The 26,164-nt window shown below is 36.7% G+C and overlaps 2 protein-coding genes across 3 annotated transcripts; one reads left to right on the top strand and one right to left on the bottom strand.

Moving 5' to 3' along the window:
* Positions 1 to 774: 774 nt before the first annotated feature.
* Positions 775 to 15,468, top strand: LOC117377741 (integral membrane protein 2A-like). The gene is made up of 6 exons (XM_033974225.2): positions 775 to 995; positions 4,914 to 5,051; positions 8,070 to 8,249; positions 8,749 to 8,859; positions 9,925 to 10,069; positions 10,725 to 15,468. Exons 1-6 carry the CDS (start codon positions 924 to 926, stop codon positions 10,817 to 10,819), a joined length of 741 nt encoding a protein of 246 aa, XP_033830116.1. The 5' UTR covers positions 775 to 923; the 3' UTR covers positions 10,820 to 15,468.
* On the bottom strand, positions 12,375 to 24,128 carry gpr174 (G protein-coupled receptor 174). Of its 2 annotated transcripts, XM_055224988.1 has the most exons (4): positions 23,955 to 24,128; positions 21,044 to 21,124; positions 17,480 to 17,790; positions 12,375 to 15,180 (listed from the first exon to the last, which is right to left on the bottom strand). In XM_055224988.1, exons 3-4 carry the CDS (start codon positions 17,672 to 17,674, stop codon positions 14,326 to 14,328), a joined length of 1,050 nt encoding a protein of 349 aa, XP_055080963.1. In that variant the 5' UTR covers positions 17,675 to 17,790; positions 21,044 to 21,124; positions 23,955 to 24,128; the 3' UTR covers positions 12,375 to 14,325. The 2 variants fall into 2 exon arrangements, with proteins under 2 accessions (XP_055080963.1, XP_033830288.1); XM_033974397.2 differs by lacking the exon at positions 21,044 to 21,124.
* Between the last annotated feature and the right edge of the window lie 2,036 nt (positions 24,129 to 26,164).

Below are 26,164 nucleotides of genomic sequence, written 5' to 3'. Positions count from 1 at the left end.
TTAGCACTTTGAAGGTGCAGTATCAATTATGACCACCAGATGGAGATAGAGCTACAACCACTGCTAGAAACTAACCGAAATAAATCAACCTTAAAATGCCAAATAAAACACTACTTGTAAAGATTTTAATTACAACCCACTAATGTGCATTTTGTGTATAATAAAGAGGTTTAAGGTCATAGTTCAGCAATTGCCTTACGTTTTGTCTTCTTCGTTAATCTCGGTGTTGTGTGTAATTGCGCATCCCTGACCAGCTACGCACATTTCCAACATTTTGGCAAAGTGACCATTCTTTGTTGTTATGACAGACTTGAAACGCATTGGTGCTGCATCGAAAGTCTACGGGGGGCGTTTGATATTTGTCGGCTATACCTGAGGATACAATCCATTTTGCCTTTTAAAATGTAGTCAAATATAGCACCACAGACAGATCGCAGTGTGCTTGCTAAATAAGTGTAGTCCACTGCTCTTTTTATATTTTTCGGAAAATGCAGTGCTTATTAATTATAAGTAACACCATTTTATAAATGTGAAACTCTGCTTTTGATTGTTCTGAACAGTTTGCTTCAATCCCTAATGTTCCTGTCCAGTTTATATCATATATATTAAGGTTTACGTGAAAACCAATGGCCTGGGTGGAATAAGATCACTAGGCTATAACTTTCTCACAGTTTATCTTTGAATAGACATATTTTTAAATGGTCACTTTCGCTGGTCAAGACTTGGAAAAGATGCAGCATTCGGCAAAAAACAATGAGATGCAAATCTGTCCGTAACACCGGAAGCGCTAGATAAAGCCGAGGTTGCAAAGTGCGTCACAGTGGCGAGCTGCTCAGAATAAAAGGGAGACTGCAATTCAGCGCCAAAACATTCACCGGGGCGTGAAAACCAGACACACCGAGCTGTAACACGGGTCTGCGAACATGGTGAAGATCGCTTTTAACGCTGCCCTAGCCCAGAAGGGCCTAGGAAAAGAGGTCCCTTCCGCCGTGAAGGTAAGCTAACGGTGCAGTCTGGAATAGGCCTCTGCACACGCTAAATCCATGCGCATCCTTTGCCCAAATCCTTTTACATTTGGACGTGTATCTTTGCGCTCTTATACAGTCTTAAGTAGTGCATATTGCTTATTTGAGCGAATTTTGTGTCTTGCACCTGATGCCGCAGACAGTAGTGAAAAGGACCGCCCATTTGAACATCTGTCAGACTCAGGCCAAACATCCATCTGGATCAGAGCGCGCGGAGTCAAGGATGCGCCCCGCGCGTGGACATATGGCTCACACGCTGCACGTATACCAATCACTTAGATCTGATTGTGTGTCAACCTGTTAGAAATATACAATTTTGTTTCATTCATTCCATTTTCCCAGGATTATTGTGATATGACATGATTGTAGGCCTATATGGAGTTTGATATTTGTTGCATGCATATGTTGTTATATTTCAAAGTGGGCTACATTTTGAATTGAATAAAACAACTGTGTTCAACAATTTGGGATGGGACAAGGTAGAATTGTAGAAAATGTCACAGTATACTGAATGAAATGACTCACAAATTGTGTTTGACATTAAGAGGGGACACTATGGTGGCCCTAACATATGGGGGGAGCCCATATAGTCTAAAATTAAGATAATACCTTATTATCATTAATATGTAGAAACTTTATTTAATCTTTAATTGTTTATTAATAAATGGTATTGTATAAACCCATGGGAAACAGTGGTAGGCCATAATATTGAACATTCTGTGTGGGTTTGATTTAGTGAGAGGAAGTCACTTTGCTGATCAGATATTTTTGCTTATGTTGATGTGAGTTATGAAAGTGTTATGTCGAAAAAGTTTTAGAACTTCTGCAAATCCAGTTAGAATAAACTGCACATAAACTATATTTTGATTAAGCAAAACATATCAAACCTCAGACAAATGAATAAGTGAATAAATCATTTTCAATCATCAAATCATCAATCATTTTCAATATATCTTGTTGTGTTTCAAACTATATATATATATATATATATATATATATATATATATATATATATATATATATATATATATATATATATATATATTTTAATAAACAATTGGTCACGAACCAATAACATAATAATGGCCAGTAGTGTAATAAGTCAGTGGCTCTCAAACACCAAGTACCTCCAAAGAAAAAGATTTGTCTTTCCGAGTGCTATCAGATCTAAACCAAGTCTATTACAGGACTGTTCTAGGTCTAATCTAGGGCTAAACTTGATCTAAATGTGGAGTACGTTATTTCCACTGTAGTTCTAAACAAACATTTTCCAAAAGAGAACAAAAAAGTGGATAAAACAAACTCTAAATTCAGCAAACCCAGAAACTGAAGAACTATCTGAAAGAGCTTGCGCACCACCAGTGGTACCTGTACTACATTTTAAGTAACAGTGTAATTAGATTACTGGCTGGTTATTATATCTCTGGTTTGACAAGAAACATCCTCTGATAATGGAATAACTGCCGACAATAATGTAGTAATTATTGTCAAGATGTTAATACGTTATTGCCTGACCATAGTTATTACATTATCGGCCTATTATTACATTATTGGCCATTATTATATTATCAGTTGCTACAGACCAAGAAAAAGAGAAGCTGTAAAAATATATATTACAAATGATGCAAATATTGTCCTCTCTTTATAATCAGATCCCAACTTTCTTTTTGCAACTAATATATTGTTTAGCAAAATAGCAGAATATAAACATATACGTGTTAATTATTTTTGTTTGTTAATGCTGCACCAGTAGCTACTGCCAATGTAGAAAACTAGAATTTAAGCAACACATATAAATTATAATACTGATTCTAAGAAATAGTTTTTATCTACCGTATTTTCCGCACTATAAGGTGCACCTAAAAGCCTTTAATTTTCTCAAAAACCCACAGTGCGCCTTATAATCCGATGCACTTTATATATGCATCAATATTGGTCAATTATGACACCCATAGTCAGGAGGCGTCACCGAAGTAATAGCGGTAATAACTGAGCACACTATGGGCCAGTATAGCTTACCTAGACCTAGACTTTTATTCTTTTTTAGCCATAAAAATCATGTTAAATGAAGTATCAGAATTTACTGCTATTTTTTCACACTACTACTTCTATTTTACACATCCATCCGTATTTTTTCTTTTACGCATCGAATAAATGACTTGGAAAATCCCTGCAGCACCCGCACTCTCATTCGTCACCTTTGAGGGACAACAGAGGCAGATTAACATAATGATGGTAACATATTTAGATAGCCCCATGGCCGTGTCTCAATTCGCCAAACTGGCCTTAGAATCACCATGTGTGCGTCGAAGGGCAGTTACATAATTTCCGGTGCGACAAGGGCTGTCCCAATTCAACGCACCCGACTGAATGCGCCCGACAAACCTGCCCTTCCCTTTCCACCGTTTCCATGGAGATCGGACGTAACCGAAGCGTGCATCCGTGCACACTTCACGCACTTCTATATCCCATCATGCACCGCGACTACGCAAGAAACAGAAGAAAATGGAGTTCGCTGCGCAATATACGTTCAAATGTTCGTACTGGTTTACCTCATCTACAACAGTGCGACATGAAACTGTTAAATCTGAATAAAGATTTGTACTGTGTGTTTGAGGATTAAAAAGGAGGGGAGTTACATGGAATAAAGGAATGTGCAGTTATTGCTACACAATAAGAAGACATTATTATCATTAGAAATTATTACTGCAATAAGAATAATGTAAGAATATTCGTTTCTATTGTAAGCGTCAAAGACCAAGAGACTGAAACATAAAATGAGAAGAGTTTAATGAGTTCCACACAGGTAATGTGAACAATGAAGCAACGGACTCTCAGGAAAGAATAGAAGAGAGTCCTGAGACATGCACAAAATCTTCATGAGTTCCGTACATTCCATAGGTCTGCACCCCCTGGTGGCACGTGTCATTTACCTTCGTGTTAGTAAATGAAGATACTAGTTTGATGTAGCGCTGCACTGCTAGAAAATACCTCACAATAATAAGGTGGAAAGAACTGGCACGGCATAGAAGGTAAACATCGCCCTCTACTGTTCTTAAAGTGGTGTAGCCACTGGGCAAAATACTGAATCGTTAAACTGCAATATCCCACTTTATGTACAACTAATCAGTGTTCTCTGGTTTATAGACTATGAATGTAAAAATGATACTGTTACCTCTGTCTCTGTTATTACGTTTTCACAAGGTATATTTTGATAAAGTTAGGAAGTAGCTACAAATGAGAAAAAAAATCACCTTGAACGTTATATTTGCCTATTGATATTCAATCTAAAAAAAAGAAATGGCTGTGACGACGACATCTTGGCTTTTCTTCTATTAAATAATAAATAATTAAAAATAACATACGTAATGTACATATCATACGCTCAAAGACAGCGGTGGAAGTGCGGTCCATGGTGTGGGCCTGTCCCACTTCAGCAAGAGGCGGCTACACTGAGGAGGGCAGATTCTCGTCCGGAAACTTCAAACTACACTTTGAAGAGTACTCCGAAGGGTCCCTTCAAAAGGCATTTGGATGCATTTGGTGAATTGAGACACGGCCCATGTCTCCGCTTTGAGACGCTGTTTGAATTTACATGAGAGCACGACTGGTTGCAGTTACGCTGCTGGAAAGTCTGCAGCCGCGCTCTATCTGCGACGATAGGATCCTTTAGCGCAGCTCCATCTTGTGGATGCGAACACAACCCCAGCTACTACAGTAGTTTCTATTCTATGCACCTTATAATGTGGTGCGCCCTATATATGAAAATAGGCCATTCATTGAAGGTGCGCCTTATATTCCGATGCGCCTTATAGTGCGGAAAATAATCTTTCCATTTTTGGTCAATTTCTGTGCCCTATAAACTAAAGTGTACACTTTGTATTTTAGGACCCGGAGCTGGCTGGTCCCCTGCCCCCCAGCGAGGGCTCCACAGGTCGCTGTCTTCTCACTCTGCTGGGCATTGCCTTCATTCTGAGCGGTCTCATCGTTGGAGGGGCCTGCCTGTACCGCTACTTCACCCCCAAGGTCTGTGCTGTGCTTACATTATTAACCTAACTAGTTATTTTCAATATGCATCTATAAGCTTGATTCTTGCATTTAGATTCAAGTGAATATAGATTGCATAGATATCTCACAAGCGCAAAAGTATAAATTGCAAGGTCACAGCAGATGAAAATGTCAATGAAAATTCACTAGTCAAAGAGAAAATTGGCAAGTAAAATAAATATTTGTTATAATATACAACACATTAAATACTATGTTTCTGCATGACGGTAATTGGAACAACATACCCTCCCATGATAGGTTAGCAATTAGGAACTTGTTTGTCTATGTATCGGGTTGGTTATAAAAAATACCTATTATGTAAATTAATATGGAAATAGCAATTACATTGACTTAAAGAAGTGGACTAAGTGTGACCTCATCCATAGCGTTTGAGTCGAGTCAAATAATGCTCATCAAGGCTACCGGTTATAGGGATGAATTTGGAGCCGAGTTCCATATTTACAATTCTGACCCCGAGTACCATAGCAACCAAAGAGCCAATCTGGAGCAAAGCTGTTGAAGGTAACACCTCTTCCCGCCCGCACCACTGGTTTGGCATCGAGCAGGCGTTTAGCAACACTGTCAATCAAACCTGTTGCTAACCCTAGTAGGAGTGACCTTGGGAAAAGAAGGCAGCTGATTTGTCTCCTAATCATATTCATATCTTAATTTACAGACAAAATAGAAAAATAAAAATACCAGAATCATGTAGAGCAGGTTAATATGAACATTTTAAGACCAAAAGGACGAGCCTGGCAGCAGCAGTTACACAGAGTTTTTTTAATGTAAAGTGAATTGGAGCCAGAGTCGATGGAGCCTGAAGCGTGCCCATGGTCACTTCCTTTTCCATTTATATATACAGTCTATGGTTTAAGTGTTATAGCACAAGCACTAATGTCAACACCTGTCCATTGGGGGCTTTTCAAATAGTTTAATCCTGAAAGTCATAATACGTCTCAAACAAATGTTTTGTTTCAATAATAATAACTAAATTAAAAAGATATGTGATTGAAAGTTTACTAAAAAGCCAAAAAGAGTATATTTATTTTCAGTTTTTATAGTCTTTTTCTTTGTGACTTCTGGTACGTTCTACAGTAGGGAATATTGCTGACAGTGGTTTTCCCTTTTCTAAAAGCGCACAGTGGTTTGTTTGGGCCGGTGCTGAGCAGAGGCAAAAAGACTTTAGTTACTGTCCAATCAATCTGACTATTGAAGGAAAAAAAATTCAAAGTAAAATGTGTGGAAATTTACACAACCAAGTGTAAGCCAGCACGCAGTTGTATTGTTTTGTGGCACATACAATTCTATCTAACACATTTTGATCAAAGTATTTATTTGTATTGATGAACAGTAATGAAAAATACAAGTATAACATTGTTTTATAGGATGCACTGTATAACATTACCAAGTAAATTAATAATCTTTCAGTTTTTCTCTAATAAAGTCTAGAATTGTTGTGGGCACTAACTTTGTGTGGGCAGTTGCTGTTACTGCCAACATTTGTAAAAGGTTATGAGCACAAATTACAAAATCCAAGCAATTGCACTTGTCCAAAAATCTTGAATTGTACCTTCATTTTAAGAATCTCTTGCTCTTCTCTATTTCATGAGTTTAATCTTCTTGGTATAACATTCTAAGAGTTTTTCTACATTCAAATTATATAATATTTTGTTTTAAATTGTTAATTGCTATGACAATGATCCTAATTTCTCATCATTCTGAAACCCATGTACAGCTGCTCTCTTAACACACCAAACATAGTAGTTCCAAGTATCTTTTACAAAATGTAATTGGAATTTGTATTTCTATATTTCATTTTAACTCTAAGAGTAAAGTTAAATGTTATATATGGTAAGAATGTAATCATTACTGTATTTCAGCGTTAGTTGGCTCCAACACATTAGATTATACTATGCCTATCACCCTCTGCTGGTCAAACACTCAAGCTCAAACTACAGGAAAACTACAGCTTTGTACATACACATTTCACATGACTAAACTATTTTGTACATCACTACTTTTTATTTACTTAATTATACACATTACTAGGTTACCTATACATTAAATAGTTTGTTATACCATGGCCTAAAATGCATACCCAACGATATAGAAAATATTATTTGTTTGGGTTTTTTTTCCTTTTACATTTGAAGTATTTTTGAAGTAGTTTTCCAAATTTTACAGTAATTTCACTAGTGGCAAAAACCCAGCTTAAGTAAAAAATATCAGTAGGATATGAGTATTTTTATGTTAGACATGCTTTACAACATTCAGATTAGTATTAATCATGTAATAAATTAAGAAATATTTTAGGAACAATTTTACCATGTTTGCTTAATAACACAAAAACACATTAAGTCTTCGGTCAATCGTATGCTTGTCTTACACTGATATTTGAAACTATATTTAGTTTGTTATTAGATAAGCTACAATACGGCAACTTTTATTTATCCCACTATGGTAAAAATCCAGTGTTGCAATGCAAAGTTCAATAACAGCAACAAGATATAAAATATCTGCATTCAAGAATTAAGATAAATAAACATTAAAAATATAATACATTGACCTTAAACACAGGAAAGATGTATGGTGCCAGGTTATAGCGTAAATACTAATTTCAACCTGTAGTACCTGGACAGGCTGATGTTAAGTAAGAGTAACAGTTTGGTGTGGGTGGATGAAAGACCTATAAACATATGGTACATGCTTCAAATACAACACATCTCGCCCCTCAAATACACCATTTCTAAAAACATTAAGTACAGACACACATACACAACCATACCAATTTATTCACACACACAATCACTCAATTACAGATATACAAATACTGTTTCTTTTATACACTAATGGGTGCAAACTTGCTTTGATATCAGAGCTGACTAACTAGGCAATTCTAATACTTTTAATAGAGTTAAGATACAAATAGGTGTAAAAAATAATAAAATAAAACACATTCTGTAAAGTTGCTTTGTCCTGTGTCTATGTTGTCCACAGCGGCTGTACCACGGCTCAATGCAGTTTAATGATGGGTCTTCTGGAGGAGAGGCTCAGCCGTACTACCTGCCACAGGTGGAGGAGAAGATGGAGATCTCAGACAACATGGCCGTCATCAGTGTACCTCCACCACGCTTCAGACCAGGGGACCCTGCCTACATCCTGCACGACTTCAACAGGGTGAGGCTGCTCAGTATAATTCGGGAATGCAAGGGAATTATGCCGTTTAGTAGTTTCAGTAAGTGGGGTTAATATGTTGGAAGAGTTGATTTTATATATACTTCCTGATATTTTTCACTGATCAATAATTGTGTTGGACACACTGATAATGTTATAATAGCCTATAATATGTATTATACAGAAATAAGGGCACCAAGAACTTATGCATGCAATCAAATATATATTAAAAATATTAGGGTGTTTACAATGTCTTATTTTAGTCACAAAAAGCAAAAATGTAAATTACTATAATATATTAATAATTCATAGTGTATAATCACAATGAAACAGTCCCCTAGTGCTAACATTACTTAGGAACACAAATGCATATTCCAACAGGTATGTTTCTTCCTAATAAAGTAGGTATAAGTGGTAACAATACACCTGTAATGAAATAACCAAGCAGAAAAGTTGCACAGTGCACCTTTAACTCTTTACTTTGTGTATTTTGTGCAAACAGAAGCTGACGGCCTACCTGGACCTGACCCTGCGCACCTGTTTCGTGATTCCCCTGAACACCTCTGTCGTGCTGCCTCCTCAGGACCTCATGGACCTCTTCTCACAGCTCATGGTGAGATGAGAGATACTTGGTTTGGTTCTGGTTTAGTCTTGGTCTAGTTCAGGTTTATTTCTGAGTTTATTTCCATTTTCGATGTGGTGGGAGGGTATTTTTCACATTGTGGAGAAAGATTCTGCATACACACTCACAGTATGGGGATCTACCTCTTTTATTGGGACAAAACTCCAGTCTCCATGACTAAAATTCTAGATCAGATTAACAACAAGGTTAGGTTAGGGTTTAGGTTTGGCAAGTAGTGACTGTGGTTAAGGCTAGGCAGTGTCTCCCATTGATTTCACTCAGATTGTGGTGGCGCATATACTTTCTATGTTAATCATTTTCTTATATACAATTTGAGCAATGTAAAAGTCACGTATTGCTCTGCATTTCATATTCAAGTAGTATTTTTGATCAAGATACTACTACTAGTTACTTTGTGAAAGACAACACAATAAGCAACAATACCTGTGGTTCAGTGGGAGAATTTGACACTATGGGGGACCACCATAGTCTCCTCTGTTAATGAGAAACACTAAGTTAGGACTAGTCTCGAGGAAGTGAATTTAAGTAATTTCCCCCAAAAAGATGTGTGTCATAGACTGTATAAATGCACATAGCTAACGCACCAGCTGTCGAGCTCCAAATAGGAAGTGACCATGGGCGTACTTCCAGCTTCATCAGCTCTGGCTCCCATTTGTTTTACATTGGAAACCTGTCCCCCCTCTCTCTGTAACTACAGCAGTGAGCCTCATCATTCTCTTCTTAAAATGTTTGTATTAACCCCCTCTACATGATCCTGGTATATTTATTTCGCCATTGTGTCCGCAAATCAACATATGAACATTACGAACAGACAAAAGGGGCACCTTCTTTCCCTGAGGTCGCTCCCACTAGTTTTGGCTCTTTGGTTGCTATGATACTCGCAGTTGGAGTTCCTAATATGGAACTTGGCTCCAAATTCGCCCCTGTAACTGGTAGCTTCATTTGACTGAAGCTGAACACTATGGATGATGTCACACTCACTTCTTTATACAGTCTATGGTCCAAGTGTGAACGTCTATAGTATGTGTTTTCCAGTCTGGGTCATACCGCAGTTACCTGGTGCAGGAGGACCTGGTTGTGACTGAGCGCATCGAGGACATTAAACCTCTGGGCTTCTACATTCGCCGCCTGTGTGATGGGAAGGAGACGTACAGGATGCAGCGCCGCGATACCGTACAAGGTCTGTGTGGGAATACAACTGTAACAACTATGAGCTTCATTTAAAACAGAACTGTTTAAGTATAGGTCTGGAGAGGCTTGATAATAGGTGTTTCATCTTCGGGCAACTTTAGATAAGAGTAGGGGCAAGTGTCCCAATACTGAAATTTCAAAGTCTTATACTACTTAAACTAAAGAAAATTCTAGAGGAATCAATATAAATTTTGATGCTATTATGAATAAAAAAAACACTTTTTAGGTAATAGAATGTAATTTTCAACTCAAAATATTAATAATGCACTCTTCAGTTAAATATTACAATGAGGTCTTTTATTCATATATATGACAAGATAATTCGAAAACTCCCCAAAAAAAAGTCCAACATGCTTTTCCATGTGCATGAATTTGTTTTTGTTGTTTTTTTTTACAAAATTACAATTACTGCCTATTACACCTTTAAATATTTCAACTTTTAGTACACGTTAAAGTTTACCTTTTGTCTCCCTCTAGTGGATGTACCAGTAATTAGTAAAGGGACTAACTTCACAGTGCTCTGTGTTTAAGTGTTATTATATCAAAATTGTATACAAGACACAATTCATAATTTCTTTAGAATATTTTTAACAACCTGAATCCTTTTAAGTTTAAGTAATATAAATGCCTTTGCTTTGTTTTAGGTGGGGGCATTGTGAAGCGCGCTGCCCAGGACTGCTTCACCATCAGGCATTTTGAGAACAGGTTTGTGACAGAGACCAGGATCTGCAAGCCCTAATGTTTTAAAGTATTGGAGATTAAAAAGAGGTTGAACCGGTATATTTGTGAAGTAGGTGAATGAGGGTACAACCTTCAGATGGAAACTACTTTTGTACAAAACATTTCTGCTGCTTTAGCCTGAGTGAAGTTGTGATTTATGTTACAGTGTTTGATCTCTTCTTTATCTGCTGCTTCCACTATAGAGATCATAGGTCATTATGCTTACAAGTATTTCAAATAGTCTTTAATGCATCCGCCAGCTCATATAGGTAGAGGTGAGTATAAGTCTCCTGACATTTGGCTTAGTTTATTTCAATGCTTCTCAGCTTGTTGTTTTGATAGTGTTACTTCTTCCTATTCACACTATAGACAAGATTGTACATCCTGAGAAATTGTTTAAACTTAATTATCTCCCTAAATGTGACCCTACTGTTCTTGCACTAACTCAATGTAACCTAAAGGGGGAGTAAGTGATCTCTTTTGGCATAATTATAATCAGATTCTTTATTAGTACTTTTAAGTGTTGGCAGTTGACTTGTTTATATACACGTTCATATGGGATATGCCCATAATTCTAGTTTTGTTCCAACTGTATCCTCTGTGAAGTGATGCTGGTCAAGTTTCTTCCTATTGGTCAAAGTATCTACAATGTAATTTGCAGATTTTTTTTTTTTTTTTTTATCAGATCCCCTTCCATATGCAACCTACTCCACTTATTCAGGTTTGGAAGTGGTAAAAAGAGTACCCTGTCTTCTGATTCAGGATTTCAGATAATTTATTTTATTATCTCTTATGGCTGGTGTAGTCCTAAAATATTGGACTAATTTAGTAAGTGTAACATGGAACTTGGAAAATCAGATATTTTTTTGGAATTTAAAGTTGCACTGTGTAACTTTCAAGTGAAGGATCCACCACATTTTTTGTATCCATGGAGATTTTATTGTTTTTGTCTGGAATGTCCCATGTATGACATCATTTAATATCTTGCATTTATTAAATAGCATGTACTTTTAACAGAACTAAAAATGCATTGCTGTGAGTAGGCTCACCACGCTACAGTTCTGATCTGTAACTTAGCATGGTGCTATCATCTGCTTGTCTCCCTAAAGATGGAGATAGTATAATTCCATACAGTGAAAATTCCTAGGCAAAGTAATGAGATCCATAGAGACAAGTGGATGCTGGACCCTCATCTTGAAAAGTTACCCAGGCATCTTTAACTACAGCCATATTGATGTTTGATTGACTAGGTTTTGGGGGCATTTATTGTACATATACCTATTCAAGTGTATACACTACAGTTTGTTAACAATAAAAGACACTGCATAATTGCATATGCTGAATATAACGCCAAATTTGCAGAAGCACTTACTTCCCCTGATGAACATCGTCTACATTCTTACCATAGATTATATATAGTCTATAATTCTTCTTAACCGTTAAAAGGGTCTGTCTTGGTACTGTGCACATGGATGTCCAAGCACAAACCACTCTCAGTCACGGTGTAGTTATTTCCCAGAATGCTTCTACATCTCTGAAGTCCTGCTGTTACATGTAAATGATGGTGACCAGTGTTTGTGTTCAATGTGTAAAAACTTTATTTGTGAAAGAGCACTTGACAAATAGCCATTGAAGCACATAAGGGCAAAGATTTTTCCTTTTTAAATCTCTTATTTGAATGTGATGTTTATGTTGTAGAAAATAGGTCTAATATTTGCTTAATCCTTAATATCTGAAGATGTATGTTGCGGAAAAACATGCAATAAATTTGCATTAAACCCAAACAGGATGTGTTTTAAATTCATAGTCCTAAGAAGCAAGTTATTTATCTGTAACATATGTTTTCTGCATTAAAGCCACAGTATGTAACGTTTTAGTCAAAAATTAGACTAAAATAAAAGCATGTTTTTGCTATTTGGTTGCAGACATGCCTATCCACAAACCTGACTCATATTTGGTCTGGAGCAGGCACTCCTGCTTGTTTCCAGGGAAATGTTGTTCCTATGGCTGTAATCTTCCATCATATGGCATAAAACGTATCTTTCTCTAAGAACAATGTTTCAAAGTAAAGTATGGTTTTAACTTTCTATTTCCATGGACTCATGCAGGTGACGTGCCACCCCCTGAAAGTTGCATACTGTACCTTTTAAATGTCTCGTGATCATAATTAGCAAAAGAGTTCTTCAAAATGTCACCACATTTTGTATTTTAAGCCATGTATACAAAATGTATGTATTAATCAAAACCTTTTGTAGGTGGTTATTATAAAAAAGTAAAATAAAGTGACTTATTAAAAGCATAGTTTTGTACATAGTTACTGTTTTACTTACTGATGTCAGTGGTGCAGATAGTGGCTCAGTTCTAAGTCTAAAGCTCAGTATGCAGAAAGTACAACAAAATACATGCATAAAATAAATATATTCACATATTATTTTCACATACACCAGTCAGACAAAACATTATGACCACTGAGAATAAAATCATTTGGTCTCAAAAATAAGGTTGGCTTTGAGTTTCACAAACAACAGACTAAGTGCTGCAATCAAGTATTTAAAGGTGCACTAGCTAAGATTTATAGTGGAAGGTCTGCCATCTGCTTGTTGTCATGGTGATGGTGTTATATCTTTGCCTAGAATGTTCCACACTAAACCTTTCCATGTAAGCCGATCTCCATGGAGATTATGTCAAAATATCAGAGGTGGAGTAGTTTGTATGTTTGTTTGTTTATTATTTTTATTTTATTTTTTACTGTTTAAATTATCTATTACTATCGAGTGAGAATGACCTAAGCCAGGCATGCCCAAACTGTGGCTCAGGGGCCAAATGCGGCCCTCACACCAATTTTTCTTGGCCCTCAAGCTTCCAGGTGAATTGGCCCATATTACCTTAAACAGTACTTTTTACTGTACATTTCTGAAAATCTATTTACTGCCCATCTCAAATAATTTATGTGGCCCATTGAGGATGTAAGCTTGAATAAAGGTCTAGTGATTCAGTCTAACTTATTCCTCCCCGAGTCTGCACTCTTTGGTCCGCTACACCCACCGTTACGACAGGCCCTTAATGAGAAAAATGTTTGGACACCCCTGGCCTAAGCAGAGAGCACAGACTGTAAGCATGCATAGACATGCTACATACAGCATATAGATCATATCCATCCAATGTGATCTTGTGTAAATCTTGGGTCTGAATTTGAGGAACACACATTGTGTACCACAAAGGCCAGTATGATCTATTTGCTCATCTGACATCTCTGTTTTCTTCAGCATAGAGACTTTGTTAAAACACAGTCATGGCGGACTCCCCATGAGAAAAGTTACACATTAGTATTCAAAGAATCAGGTACTTTGACATGAATAGGGGAAGTGAGTTCCAGATTGCTTTCAGAAAGATAAGAGGGGTTTGGTCACCATGCTAGCAGCCTATAGAGCAGCTGGTCACAATGTCCTGCCTGAAAAGTGTTATCTCAAGTCTTAGTGGTTTTATCCAAATATAACTTATTCAATTATAATTCATTATACTTCATCAGCTCGTTTCTGTAGTATCGCCTGTTTGCATGTCTTCCCCTGTTATGCATGACATTCTCCTACTGAAAGTCAATCCATCTGGGATTTCATGTTTACTTAACCTCCTCCAAAACTCATCTGTCATGAAGTAGTACATAAGAGGATCAAGGCCACAGTTCAGACTGGCCAGGCACAGAGTAATGGGATGGCAACGTAATACAAAATCTCTGAGCGCGCAGTTTTTTAAAGAGTTTGATTTCACCAAAAAGTCTAAAGGCATTGTGATATGGTATGGGACAAAACAGATCAAGAATACACCTGCACAACTAAGGACCATTCTTAGTGCTCTTCGTTTCTCTCCACGGTCTGGGATGGCTTCTGATGCTGGATGTCGCAAACTCCAAGCTGTTAAACAAGTGCAACAGATCACTAGAACTAAAGGTATTACAAATCCAATGAGTTCTGCGATGATCAACAGTGCCCAAGCACCAGGTGGGCTAAGGTTTCTCATTGGAAGCTCCGCAAAACAAACAATGTTGAATTTATGGCTGTCTTTAAAATGGTCAAGTCCATTGCTGATAGAGTTTTGACTGTCTTGTGCGGAGGGGCTTCGGAGCAAGGGGAAGAGGAGGCAGGCCATGCAAACGAAGAACCATCCCAAAGCACAAATGAGTATGTCCCATTTGCGACGTGCCGCGTTATACCGTAGGGGGCGCATGATGAGTTCACACCTCCGCACGCTTACACAAACCAGGAAGAAGATGGAGGCGTACATGTTGACGTATTTGAGATAGAAGCAGATCATGCAGAGGTGGTGTCCAAAGGGCCAGCTGTTGTTCAGGTAATAGTAGATCCGCAATGGGAGAGACAGCACCTGAAAGCAGCACAGACAAGTGTTTTGTAACTTTTTAGGCCTATATCAAACAAAAAATCACTTGCATAATATCATAAGTAATATTTTGACATAAAGTAACACCGTGTAACTTTTTGGAGGTGGCATGGTTGCATGATGCCATGGAAATTTAAAACTATACTTCAAAACATTCTCTATGGAGGTTTGTTTGATGCTATACTGTGGAAGATTATAGTGACAGAGACATGGAGGAAAAGGCCCTCCTCCAGGTCAAATCAGATTTGCCTATGTTTTTCAGTGCAATAAAAACATTCAAAATGAAACAAAATTATTAAGTACTGTCAAGTATGTGGAGAGACCTGTAGGATATGTTTTTTTTTTTTCACAATATTTTTAAACCACCGATTATGCAATATAGGGTTTTATTTTCCCTTTTTACTGTCTAATGATATTATGGGCTTTAATTCATGCCAGTCATTAGATGTTTATGAAATATTGACAGTTATCGGTGCTTTATTACAGCTATTCTTTTGAGTCAGATTTGAACAAAGATATCATAATGACAAAATATATCTACATAGACCTTATATAATGGCTACAAAATGTCCTTTCTTGTTCAGTGCCTAAAAATGAAAAAATCAAATATTGGCAGAAGAGCAGAGAAAATAGCATAAAAATCCCTTTTCTCTGATATCTGGATAAAATAGTTGCACAGTGCTCCACAGAAACTGGTTTATCATGATTTGTGTGTTATTCTAAAATGTGCTCTTCTGTTTGGTTCAAATTACTCCATCCATCAACAATATTCAAAACAATCTGAGTGATTTAGTGTTCCTATTTCCTGTGCACTTTCTCATAGATGTATTTAACGACATAGAGCTTTTAATATAGGGTAAATAAAATTAGGACAAGTGGGCTGTAAAATAAATTGATTACTTCATTAATGTCCCACAGGAAATTGCAAAAGTCATATACGTGACATGGTTTAGAATATGGTACAGATGTTGTCCAAAAGTATTATTTGTTTAGCTTTGTTTGTTTAGCTTACCAAACAAATCATTTGGACAATAAAATAAAATACTTATAAAATAAGCATATTGTAAGTATATTAAAATATTGCTTGTTTAACTATTTGGTCTCTTTTTCTAGGTGTAAATGAACATAAAGCTTCTATATACATATATGCCAGTTAATGAAGACCAAATGTCTATGTGAAATAAAATGTCATTTCAACTCAGCAGCAAATTTGAATTGGCACGACAGTAAGCTAAATATCAGAAGTGGATAGTAGTTTGTGTGGGTTATTTTATTTTTTTACAGTTTTAATTATTATCATATCCCCATGGAGTGAGAATGGCGTAAGCAGAGAGCACAGACTGTATGCATGTATAGACATGCTACATACAGTAGATAGTTCATATACCCAGTGTGATGTTGTGTAAATGTTGGCTCTGAATTTGAGGAACACACATTGCCAGTATGAAGCCGATTTGATCTATTTGCTCATCTCCCTGTATTCTTCAGCATAGATATTTTGTTAAAACATGGTCAAATCTAGTAAATGTATGCATATGTATGCAAGTCCACTGAGGTTCATCTGGCCTTCTGTTAATGTATTAATTTATTTTTAATAGACTCTTTTTCTAGAACAAGGTTTAGCTTGTTTTCATATCTGACAGTTTTGACTGCTCACTGCGGTCTTCCTCGGAGTGGTCAGGTGATGTTGCCAGACACGTCATAGCAACATCACATAACCACTCTGAGGAAGATCACTAGTGTGCAGTCAAAACTGTCAGGTATGAATAAAAAAAACAAAAAACAACTAAACCTTGGTCTGTACACATGCAAGTTTTTGTTTCTCAAAAATGTTGGAATGTATAAACTGTTTCTAAAAAGCAAAAAACAGCCATTTTAGTCCCAAATTCATTTGTATAAAGTGTAATGGCTGTGGTCCCTGAGAGCAGGATGGCTGAGCAACAGGGTCAAATGAATTAAACCATGCAAAACGACACAAAAGTTTGAGAATTTTGATGGTAAAACTTAATTTTGGGCGATGATTATGTACACATATTTACCTAACATTGATTGAATTATCATTGTTTTATTGCCCAAAAGTACCTTGATAAACAGTTATAGTTACAAGTTACAGGGCAGATCACTGTAAGAAGGCATTGCCCTGTAACTTGGCCTGGTAGTGTCGTTTGATTGTCTCCATGGAGATTCATAAGTTTAATGCCATACTGTGGAACATTCCTGCCAAAGCATCTGTACCCTTACCCCAATAGCCAGTATTTTTGGAATGTTTCAAAGTAGACTTTACCTGCAGGAGGTCGGCCACAGCCAGGTTCATCATAAACACCACAGCCTTCTTAGTCTCTTTGACGTAGACTCTGAACACCCAGAGCGCCAGCACATTACCCAGCAGCCCTGGCGCCAGGATCACACTGTAGACTACTGCGTACAGGTAGTGCTGATACGTCCGAAAGTCCTCACTGCTCCCACAGCTTTGGTTCATCTTATCTCAGGCTCAAAGTCTCTCAGTGAATCCCTAATCAAGATGGCTGCTCCTCAGAGGTATCCATCATGGCAACAGGGAGTTCATGTCATTGTAGGTTGTTCAGTGTTGGTCATCTGGATTAAAAGAAAAACACAAAAATATATGTAAATAATCGATATGTATACATAGGGGAATACATCTAGAACCAGAACTATATAGACTTTATGGAAGACATATAGGGTGCACCACTTCATGACATCAGTAAGTGAAATAGAGCTTGATAATATCTAGATTGTATTAATTATTTATGTATGTATACAGTTGCATTTATTTATTGTGATTGAGAGAGACTGAATATGCAGGGTTTTTGAAACATGTGTAAAATAGATTTGGGTGTATTTGGGTGTATTTTTCATGAAGCGATAACACCCAAACATGATTAATAGCCCTAAATGAGAACAACAGTTTTTTGCATTATTTCTGGTTGAACTTTTGGTGCTCTTTGGTGGAAATATAGTCATGGGATTTACATACAGTAATAGAATATTTATGTAACTGTTCAACCTATGTTGAAACAATAAAAAGAATCTCACCCTAAGCCTTTGTCTCATGTTGTTAAAAATGTTATTTTAATATGTATTTAACACATCCTACTTCTTTAAACAATAATGATATTTCATTTAGTCCTATATAGCACTTTTCCAGACACTCAAGTCGCTTTACAAAGGTGTGCATTTTTTACTCACTCCATACTTGGTGATGGTAGACTGTATTGTAGCCATAGCTGCCCTGGGGTAGAGGCTGCAAATTTGCGATATTGGTCCCTCTCACCATTTCCAACACTCACCAAGACATTCATATTAGACAAGGTGGGTGAAGTGACTTGCCTAAGGACATAACAACAATACCCTGACACCTCGTATTCCCAACAAACATTCAAGAACTGACAAGGAACTACACTTAATATGCTTGATTGATTCTCCTTAGCACCCATCTGTTGACTTGGTAAACATTTGTCTTAATGCAAATAGCATGTAGCTCGCTTGGTTTTCACACCCTTATTTCTGTCATTTTTAAAGATGTGCACAATTATAACACCTTTTGTCAAAACATCTGCACTACTCACAGTAACTCTAAGTGAAACAAGCCTCATATGTGGTTTAGCCTTTGCAACTGTAATTTGCTCATCTGTTCTGGACAAAAAGCGTGTGGTGACATTCAATGGTTAAACTCATCAAGCAAATGTTCTCACAATATTACCCCATGTATAGTGCAAAGTGTAAAACTGTACTTAAAGCGTAGGAGGCAATAAGGCAGGTTTCCTTTTTAGAAATGACAATACTGTAGGTGTGCACAATAGAATATAAGATCTTTTGCCTGAAATGAGACACAACTGCACCAAATAACCCACAGAGGTTGCAGTTTTGAGGTTTCTTGCAATTGCTTTGAATCAATGTGTGTTTTTTATAATTACATTAATTAATATGGCTACCACTTTATAATGGCTACACGTTAATTAGCCTTATTAAAGCATGAACAAAGACTAAATTCATAATCAGCAAATAGTTTATAACGAATGATTCAGGCTTAGTACCGTAAGTACCGTAAGTTACTGTTGGGAGTTAGGACTGTATGTATGGCCCTGAGTAAACTGTTAAAAATCCATGTCTTTTACTAATAAGAGTTGATTACAATGTTCTGCCTAAAAGCTCATTTTATTTATCTTTATTTATACAAGGAAAGCCCAATGTAATTACCAGATTTTTTTTTCATGAGCACCCTGTTCAAGCAATACAAACAAAACAATAATAATAACTGCATGGGTTCATTTAAAACAGGTACAATTATGACTATAAATTATGACTCTGAATGTCTATCACCAGATTATTAAAATACAATTTATCCAGTTTTGCATGTCCTTGAAATTGATTCCATTTGTGGGAAACAAAATAATTGTGCATTAAACATAACTGACATAGAAAAAGTGGTTAAGTGTAAATAGAAAATATATACATATACATTTATTTATAATCATTTTATCCCTTCAACATCTGTGCTTGAAACTCTGTCATACTCCTACTGCTAGCGTTACATTTATGACTCACCATTACACAAATAGACTTCTCACCGTTACATAAATAGACAATAAACCTTTTCTCAGAGCTGTGACTGGACTTCTCAGTAATCACACACACTCAACTCTGTCACACAGTCTATTTTTATAATTTAAGGAAGCATTATATTTTAATCCAAACCATTTTAAGCAAAATGTTGGCTCTAATTCAACCATCACATCTGTGCTTTTTATCCTGTCTCCAAACATAAGCAGCTTCCCACAGGGCTTCCTCTGACCTCTGGTCTCTGTGTTGCTTCTTTTAATGTGTTTATTACAACTGCGGCACATACAGCAAAGTCTGCCAATCTCAGAAGTTATAAGAGCAGCTTAAACGTGTCTACCAACATGTCCTGTAACGTTTTGGGGTTTTTTTGTTTTGTTTTTTTCTTTCATGTATTTGAGCAAAATGTATTTTGCTCCAGCACAGATATATTGTATAAGCAACTCTCAAGGTCAAAATAAGTCAGCTGTGTACTGTCTACATCTAATTATAAAGCGCTATATTGTAAGAGAATTCTGAAGTGCATCTTAGCATGCAAGTTGTTGTTAGCATTACCATGATGGCAAACTCTGCTCTCTCTGAAAGTTGAGAAAAGAGCTTATAACATTATCACCACGAATAATTTGGATGTTTTGGAATGCACAAGGTAAGTGGGGAATACCTGGACCACTGCAAACCATTAAAAATGAAATAGTTAATGTGAATAGCACAATAGACTGAGGGTAACTGTTAAAGTAGCAGCAGGCCACACGAGAATAATTTTAAAGTGGCAGATCTTTGTAATCACAGTTGCCTTGGGGTAGACAGAAGCAAGGCTGCCAATCTGCGATATTAGCTCCCCTGACCAATACCAATCACTCTCACATCACATTCATACTAGGCAACGTGGGTGAAGTGTCCTGCCAAAGGACACAACAACAGAGCCTCCTCCACCCTATTGTGGTGTTCCCTGTGGTCTCCGATCCAAGCACCACCAGACCCAATCCTGCTTAGGTTCCAAGGTCAAGCATTGACAAGGAAGTATCACTAATACATTTGATGAGCTTGATATGTTGACTTAGCAAACATTTGCATTGTCTTATTGCACATAGTCAACTTGCTTTTGCACTTTTAGCCGTTTTGTTATTAAAGATGTGTTTATGTTTGATCAAAGCGTCAGATTTGCTTGTTTTAGTGGAGATGTAATGCTTTACCTGGAATGTTCGTTGTGGCAATAATCATATATTGCATTATTAATTAAATAATAAATGTTTTTATTGTTCATAAATACCTGTGGCAAGTGGTGGTGAGCGGGGTTGCCTTTTCAAAGATCTGACCTGTCACTTGGGCTGGTGACATCACCTGTTTGTCTCTGTGGACAAAGAGAGATTTCAAAGTCCATGTTTCCATGAAGACGGACAGATTGCAGACCCTTCACAAGAAAAGTTACATTGTGCATCTTAAAGCACAATCTCTCCAAGAAGGTTTGCAAGCACTTTCATTTGCACTAAGGAAAGACAATCAAAATAAGAATTCACACAACAATAATTTGCTGCACGTGCTGCACATGAGACCAAAGTCACCACAACATCAGTGTTTGTAAGTGTGATATGCAAGTAAACCATGGATACAGCTCGACAACATGAAAAGGGTTCAAGACGGCAGCGCAGTAAACTGTTACAGAGAAGCGCAAAAGTGAAAATCAAACTCCTGTGACCCCCCAAAAAACTTCAAACACCTAAAAAGGTGAAATGGAACGAGACATGGCAACCCCAGTAGATGCACAGCTAACGCAAGCTGTTCAGAAGTTGTCATTTGGAGGTATTCCTGGTGAACTACAAGTCATGAAACAGAGGGTGTATAAGGCAGAAGGAAGAGTTGAAAACAAAATGGTTGGCTCACTACAAGCAATGGTGGAATTTGCGACTGCGTGGGATGCCAGAGCAGGAGGGAGAAGAGGTGAGGTTGGTGGTGATTGACATTTGTGGAAACACTGCTCTGGGCTATAGACAGAAGTTTGTGGATGTTGACTCGATGCATAGACTTGGGAGAGTGAACCCCACCAAGGCCCCTGCATGACATATCATTATCTACTTCTCAATGTGACAATACCGAGATGTCATTTAGAAAATGTTAAAAAAAAAAAAAAACAACTCTGACTACTTGAAACAACAGACCCTATGCTTCAAAAAAGACCTGTCGGCAGAGGACCACAAAAAGTGCAATTGTCTGTGACCCATCATCTAAAAAGGTTACTTTGTTTGAGGAAGAGCCTACAACAAGGAAATACACCAGCTGGTATGATGCTGATCAAAACTTTTCTATAGGAAGAAACTCTGCTTTTTTGTCTTACTACTCTACACCTTTAGGTTAAGAAGGTATTGTTCTGACTTTTATATTTCATTGTTTAGTCAAATATTTCACTGTTAACATTTATTTCAGTTAATGCTTGAGGCTTAAGAGACATTACAAAATGCCAGGCAACGGGATTACAATGTGAACTACTCTCAAATATTTGGAATGACATATTTTCTGATTGTGAATAGATAGCTTCATACAAACCTAAAACGTAATGCAAAACATGTACTTATTGATGTCTTTGAAGAAGATATTGCTGCAATATATATATATATATATATATATATATATATATATATATATATATATATATATATATATATATATATATGTTGAACCTAATCCTATCAAAGTATCATATCCATTTCACATGTTCTAGCTACTAAACATTTGTTGTATTTCAGTCCCTTTTGTCCTCTTAAGTTATTAAAATTATTGCATAAATTCAAAAGCCTTGAAAACAAAAGCACTATTACAGAAAGTGAAATTTATTCTTAGTACTTCTACATTTGTATGATGCATTATGCGAATATTGCACATGCTGACCCTTGTAAATGTGTTCTAACAATGTTATTGTTAATACTATTTGTATATTTGTCATAATTTGGATAAGACAACGTAAGTAGGCTATTCTTAATAGAAAAGCACAATTGTTCCAAAGAGAGTGTTGGTTTATGTACTTACATAAGCGTAAGTAGAGAAACCAAAACTCTCTTTGGAATAACTTAGAAAGAAGTTAGTAGTATTTCTTGAAATTACATTACTGTAATAACATCCCTCAGTTGTTTGCTCAGCAAACATTTCCTCTTACAATGATGTTTATTCTCAGATATTAATTGGGTTCAGAATGAGAATAAGAAATGGTTAGGGACAGTGGTAACCTAGTATTAGTCGAAGTATATCAGCAGTAATACAAGTAATAGAATTTGTTTTGTAGTAGCAGGTGCTAGTAGTAGTAGTAGTAGTAGTAGTGGTGGTGGTACTAATAGTGGTAGTGATAGTAGTACTAGTAATCACAATATAGAACTACTATTTTAAATAATTTCTTATAAACCTGTTCATATTCACAAGCTGAACTATGTGTGTGTTTTATAATAAGCATGACATGTTTTGCTTGTGTTCCTTCTTTGTAACCATTATTTAAACTGTGCATATAAATAACGTAGCTAACATTTATTATTAAAATTATTATAAGCCTACTATGCTTATAAATACTATAAAAATTGCACGTTTGTTCAGTTTCACACTACTACTTGAGTAATACAATATCATTATTTCCAAACTAAATACAACTGCAATAAATATTGCTTTACCACTTCTGAAAATACTTAAACTTACTTCATTGTTATTGTGTAACTAAGTATGCAGAAATCCATTACTCCCAAACTCTTACCATTGTGGTGAGGAGTACATCCATGGTATTACTATAAAACCATAAACAAAATAAGGTAATTTTACTATACCCAATATAACTGACATAGCTCAGATATTTCAACTTCACACATCAGCATAGTAGTGTTGCTAATGGAAACTCAATATATTTCTTGTATGAATCATCTCTCCGTGGGAAGTTTGGGGTTTTTCCACTTCTGCTTTTTTGTAGTGAGCCCCTAAAATGTTCCTACTAGCTTTAGCTTTGTCCATGTGTAACTCCCTTTTTCACAATCACCTCCTAAACCAACATAATATCCCTGGTGGTCCTCTTAAGTCGTACATAGCAAACATTCCTCACAAAGAAGATACATACATTCTAGGGGAGCATGACTTCATACACTAGCTAGTCCACTCAACAAAACTATAAACTTTAAACTGCAAAAATGTACTCAAAAGTGACCATTTCTTACCTTTTCCTTGGTGATGTTGTTATGTCCAAAAAGTCTTCTTCTGTGTTCAACTTGTACTATTGGTCTTGTTCTTTCTCAATAAGCATAGGTACATATTGCGTTGATTCTTTTAAGTAATTTCCTGTTTGGGGCTCTCCATCTCTGGCTGTCTTCTGTGATGTGTAACCCAGGTCTATGGCTTCCACAGAGCTGACACATATGGGCTAGCTTCCTGCAAATGTGGGGGGTGTGGTCTGCATGCATTTTTGACACATTACTTCTGCTATTGAGTTGCAACAGAGCCCAGTAGGCAACATAAGGGCATTTGTTTTGTATGTGCATCATAGTGTGTGGTTTATAGTGTTTCTCAAACCGTGGTATGGGTACAAATGTGGGGGCTTTTTATAACTTAGAATCAGTTTTATTTACATTTTTTAAGTCTAGTATGTATTACAAATATTGAATTCCAGATGTAATTTAAGCCAAATTGTGTGCTCACTCATTTACCTGGTTGGATCCCACTTAATTTTTACTTGGGACTAAGTTTTAGCAGACTATTACTGGAATCTTATTGTCCTCTTTTTTGAAGAGAATATAAAGCTCTAACCACAGAAATTACTATTATTTACATCCATTTACTTCAAATTAACATTTCAATAGGATTGAGATCAGGGCTTTGTGATGGCCACTCCAAACCGTTGACTTAAGCCACTTTGTAACCAGTTTGGCAGTATGTTTTGGGACATTGTCCATTTGGAAGACCCATTTGTGTCCAAGCTTTGACTTCCTGGCTGATGTTTTGAGATGTTGCTTCAGTATTTCCACTTAATGTTCTTTCCTCATGATGACATCTATTTTGTGAAGTGCACCAGTCCCTCCCGTAGCAAGACAACTCCATAACATGATGCTGCCACCCCCCGTATTTTTTACAGATAGGATAGTGTGCTCATTATGGCCAAACAGTTCAATTTTAGTTTTGTCAGAAAAATTTAGGTTTTTGTCCCTTTGTGCATTTACAAACTGAAACTGTCTTTTTTTTTTTTTTTTGTTTTTTTTTTTTTTTTTTTTTAGTAATGGCTTCTTCCTGGCTGAGTGGCCTTTCGGCCCATGTCGGTATAGTACTTGTTTCACTGTGGATAATGACACACTCTTACCAGCTTCAACCAGCATCTTCACAAGGTCTTTTGGTTTTGTTCTTAGGTTGATATGCATATTTCGGACCAAAGCACATTTATCTCTGGGACACAGAACCCATCTCCTTCCTGCGCACTATGATGGCGCAGGAAGGCGCACTATGATGGTGTTTATATTTGTGTATAATTATTTGAACAGATGAACATGGCACCTTCAGGCAACAGGAAATTGCACCCAATGATGAACCAGACTTGTGCACAATCCACACTTCTCTTCCTGATATCTTGGCTGTTTTCATTTGACTTCCCCATGATGTTACACAAAGAAGTAGTGTGTTTCAGGTGTACCTTCAAATACATACGTGTGTCTCTAATTAACTCAAATGTTGTCAATAAACCTCATCTGGATCATCCATCATTCTGGAATTGTTTAAAGGCATAGTAATCTTACTGTATGTGAACATTTTACTTTTAAGAAAGTAATGGAAAATTGTCCTTCTCTCATTATTCTTGCATCTAACAAATAAAAATAATTTTGGTAATCCTAATTGACCTAAAACAGGACAAGTTTAGTCTGATTTCATGTCAGACAGGGGGAAAAAAAAGTGAATGTGTCTTTTTATACAGTGTATGTAAACGTCTGGTTTTAACTGTAACTGCAGTGGGCTAGAATCTCCTCTCCTTCCTCCTTAGAGTGGTCTACTCCAAAGTTATATTTTGGGTGCTCTGGTATTTTATTATGTATTAAAGATCTACCCAAAATAAATATTGTTAAAGAATCACGAACTAACGGATCGGGAGACGTGTGGAGACACTCAGACTAAATTTTCAACAGTTACACAGACCATATCCTCTCCAGCTGTCTGAGTTTACATCGTGAATGGCTCATCAAAAGCCTCAGGTCAATAACGGCTTCATCCATTCCACACCTGTATCTATCTTGTATCTGTGGGAGTCGCTGTTGCAACTTTGTGCTGTTACCTCATTTACCTGTATACGCCCAACAGTCTGCAATGACAGCATATGTGAATGAAATTATAGAGACATGGTCCTGCTTCTCTGCACCTTGTCCGATGTTGTTGTGTGAAAATGGCTTTT

This window comes from Periophthalmus magnuspinnatus, chromosome 10 (genome assembly GCF_009829125.3).
Source record: "Periophthalmus magnuspinnatus isolate fPerMag1 chromosome 10, fPerMag1.2.pri, whole genome shotgun sequence".
Classification (NCBI taxonomy): domain Eukaryota; kingdom Metazoa; phylum Chordata; class Actinopteri; order Gobiiformes; family Gobiidae; genus Periophthalmus; species Periophthalmus magnuspinnatus.
Note: the sequence above shows the minus strand (reverse complement) of the source record. Positions and strands in the feature narration are given on the sequence as shown.

What these genes read in the sequence shown, in the direction of transcription:
- LOC117377741 (XM_033974225.2), top strand. Translation starts at nt 924, where the DNA reads ATGGTGAAGATCGCTTTTAACGCTGCCCTAGCCCAGAAGGGCCTAGGA. An exon ending in TCCTGCACGACTTCAACAGG is followed by an intron (nt 8,250 to 8,748) that starts GTGAGGCTGCTC and finishes TTGTGCAAACAG; the next exon opens with AAGCTGACGGCCTACCTGGA. An exon ending in GCGCCGCGATACCGTACAAG is followed by an intron (nt 10,070 to 10,724) that starts GTCTGTGTGGGA and finishes GCTTTGTTTTAG; the next exon opens with GTGGGGGCATTGTGAAGCGC.
- gpr174 (XM_055224988.1), bottom strand. Translation starts at nt 17,674, where the DNA reads ATGAACCAAAGCTGTGGGAGCAGTGAGGACTTTCGGACGTATCAGCAC. An exon ending in CTGTGGCCGACCTCCTGCAG is followed by an intron (nt 15,181 to 17,479) that starts GTAAAGTCTACT and finishes TGCTGCTTTCAG; the next exon opens with GTGCTGTCTCTCCCATTGCG.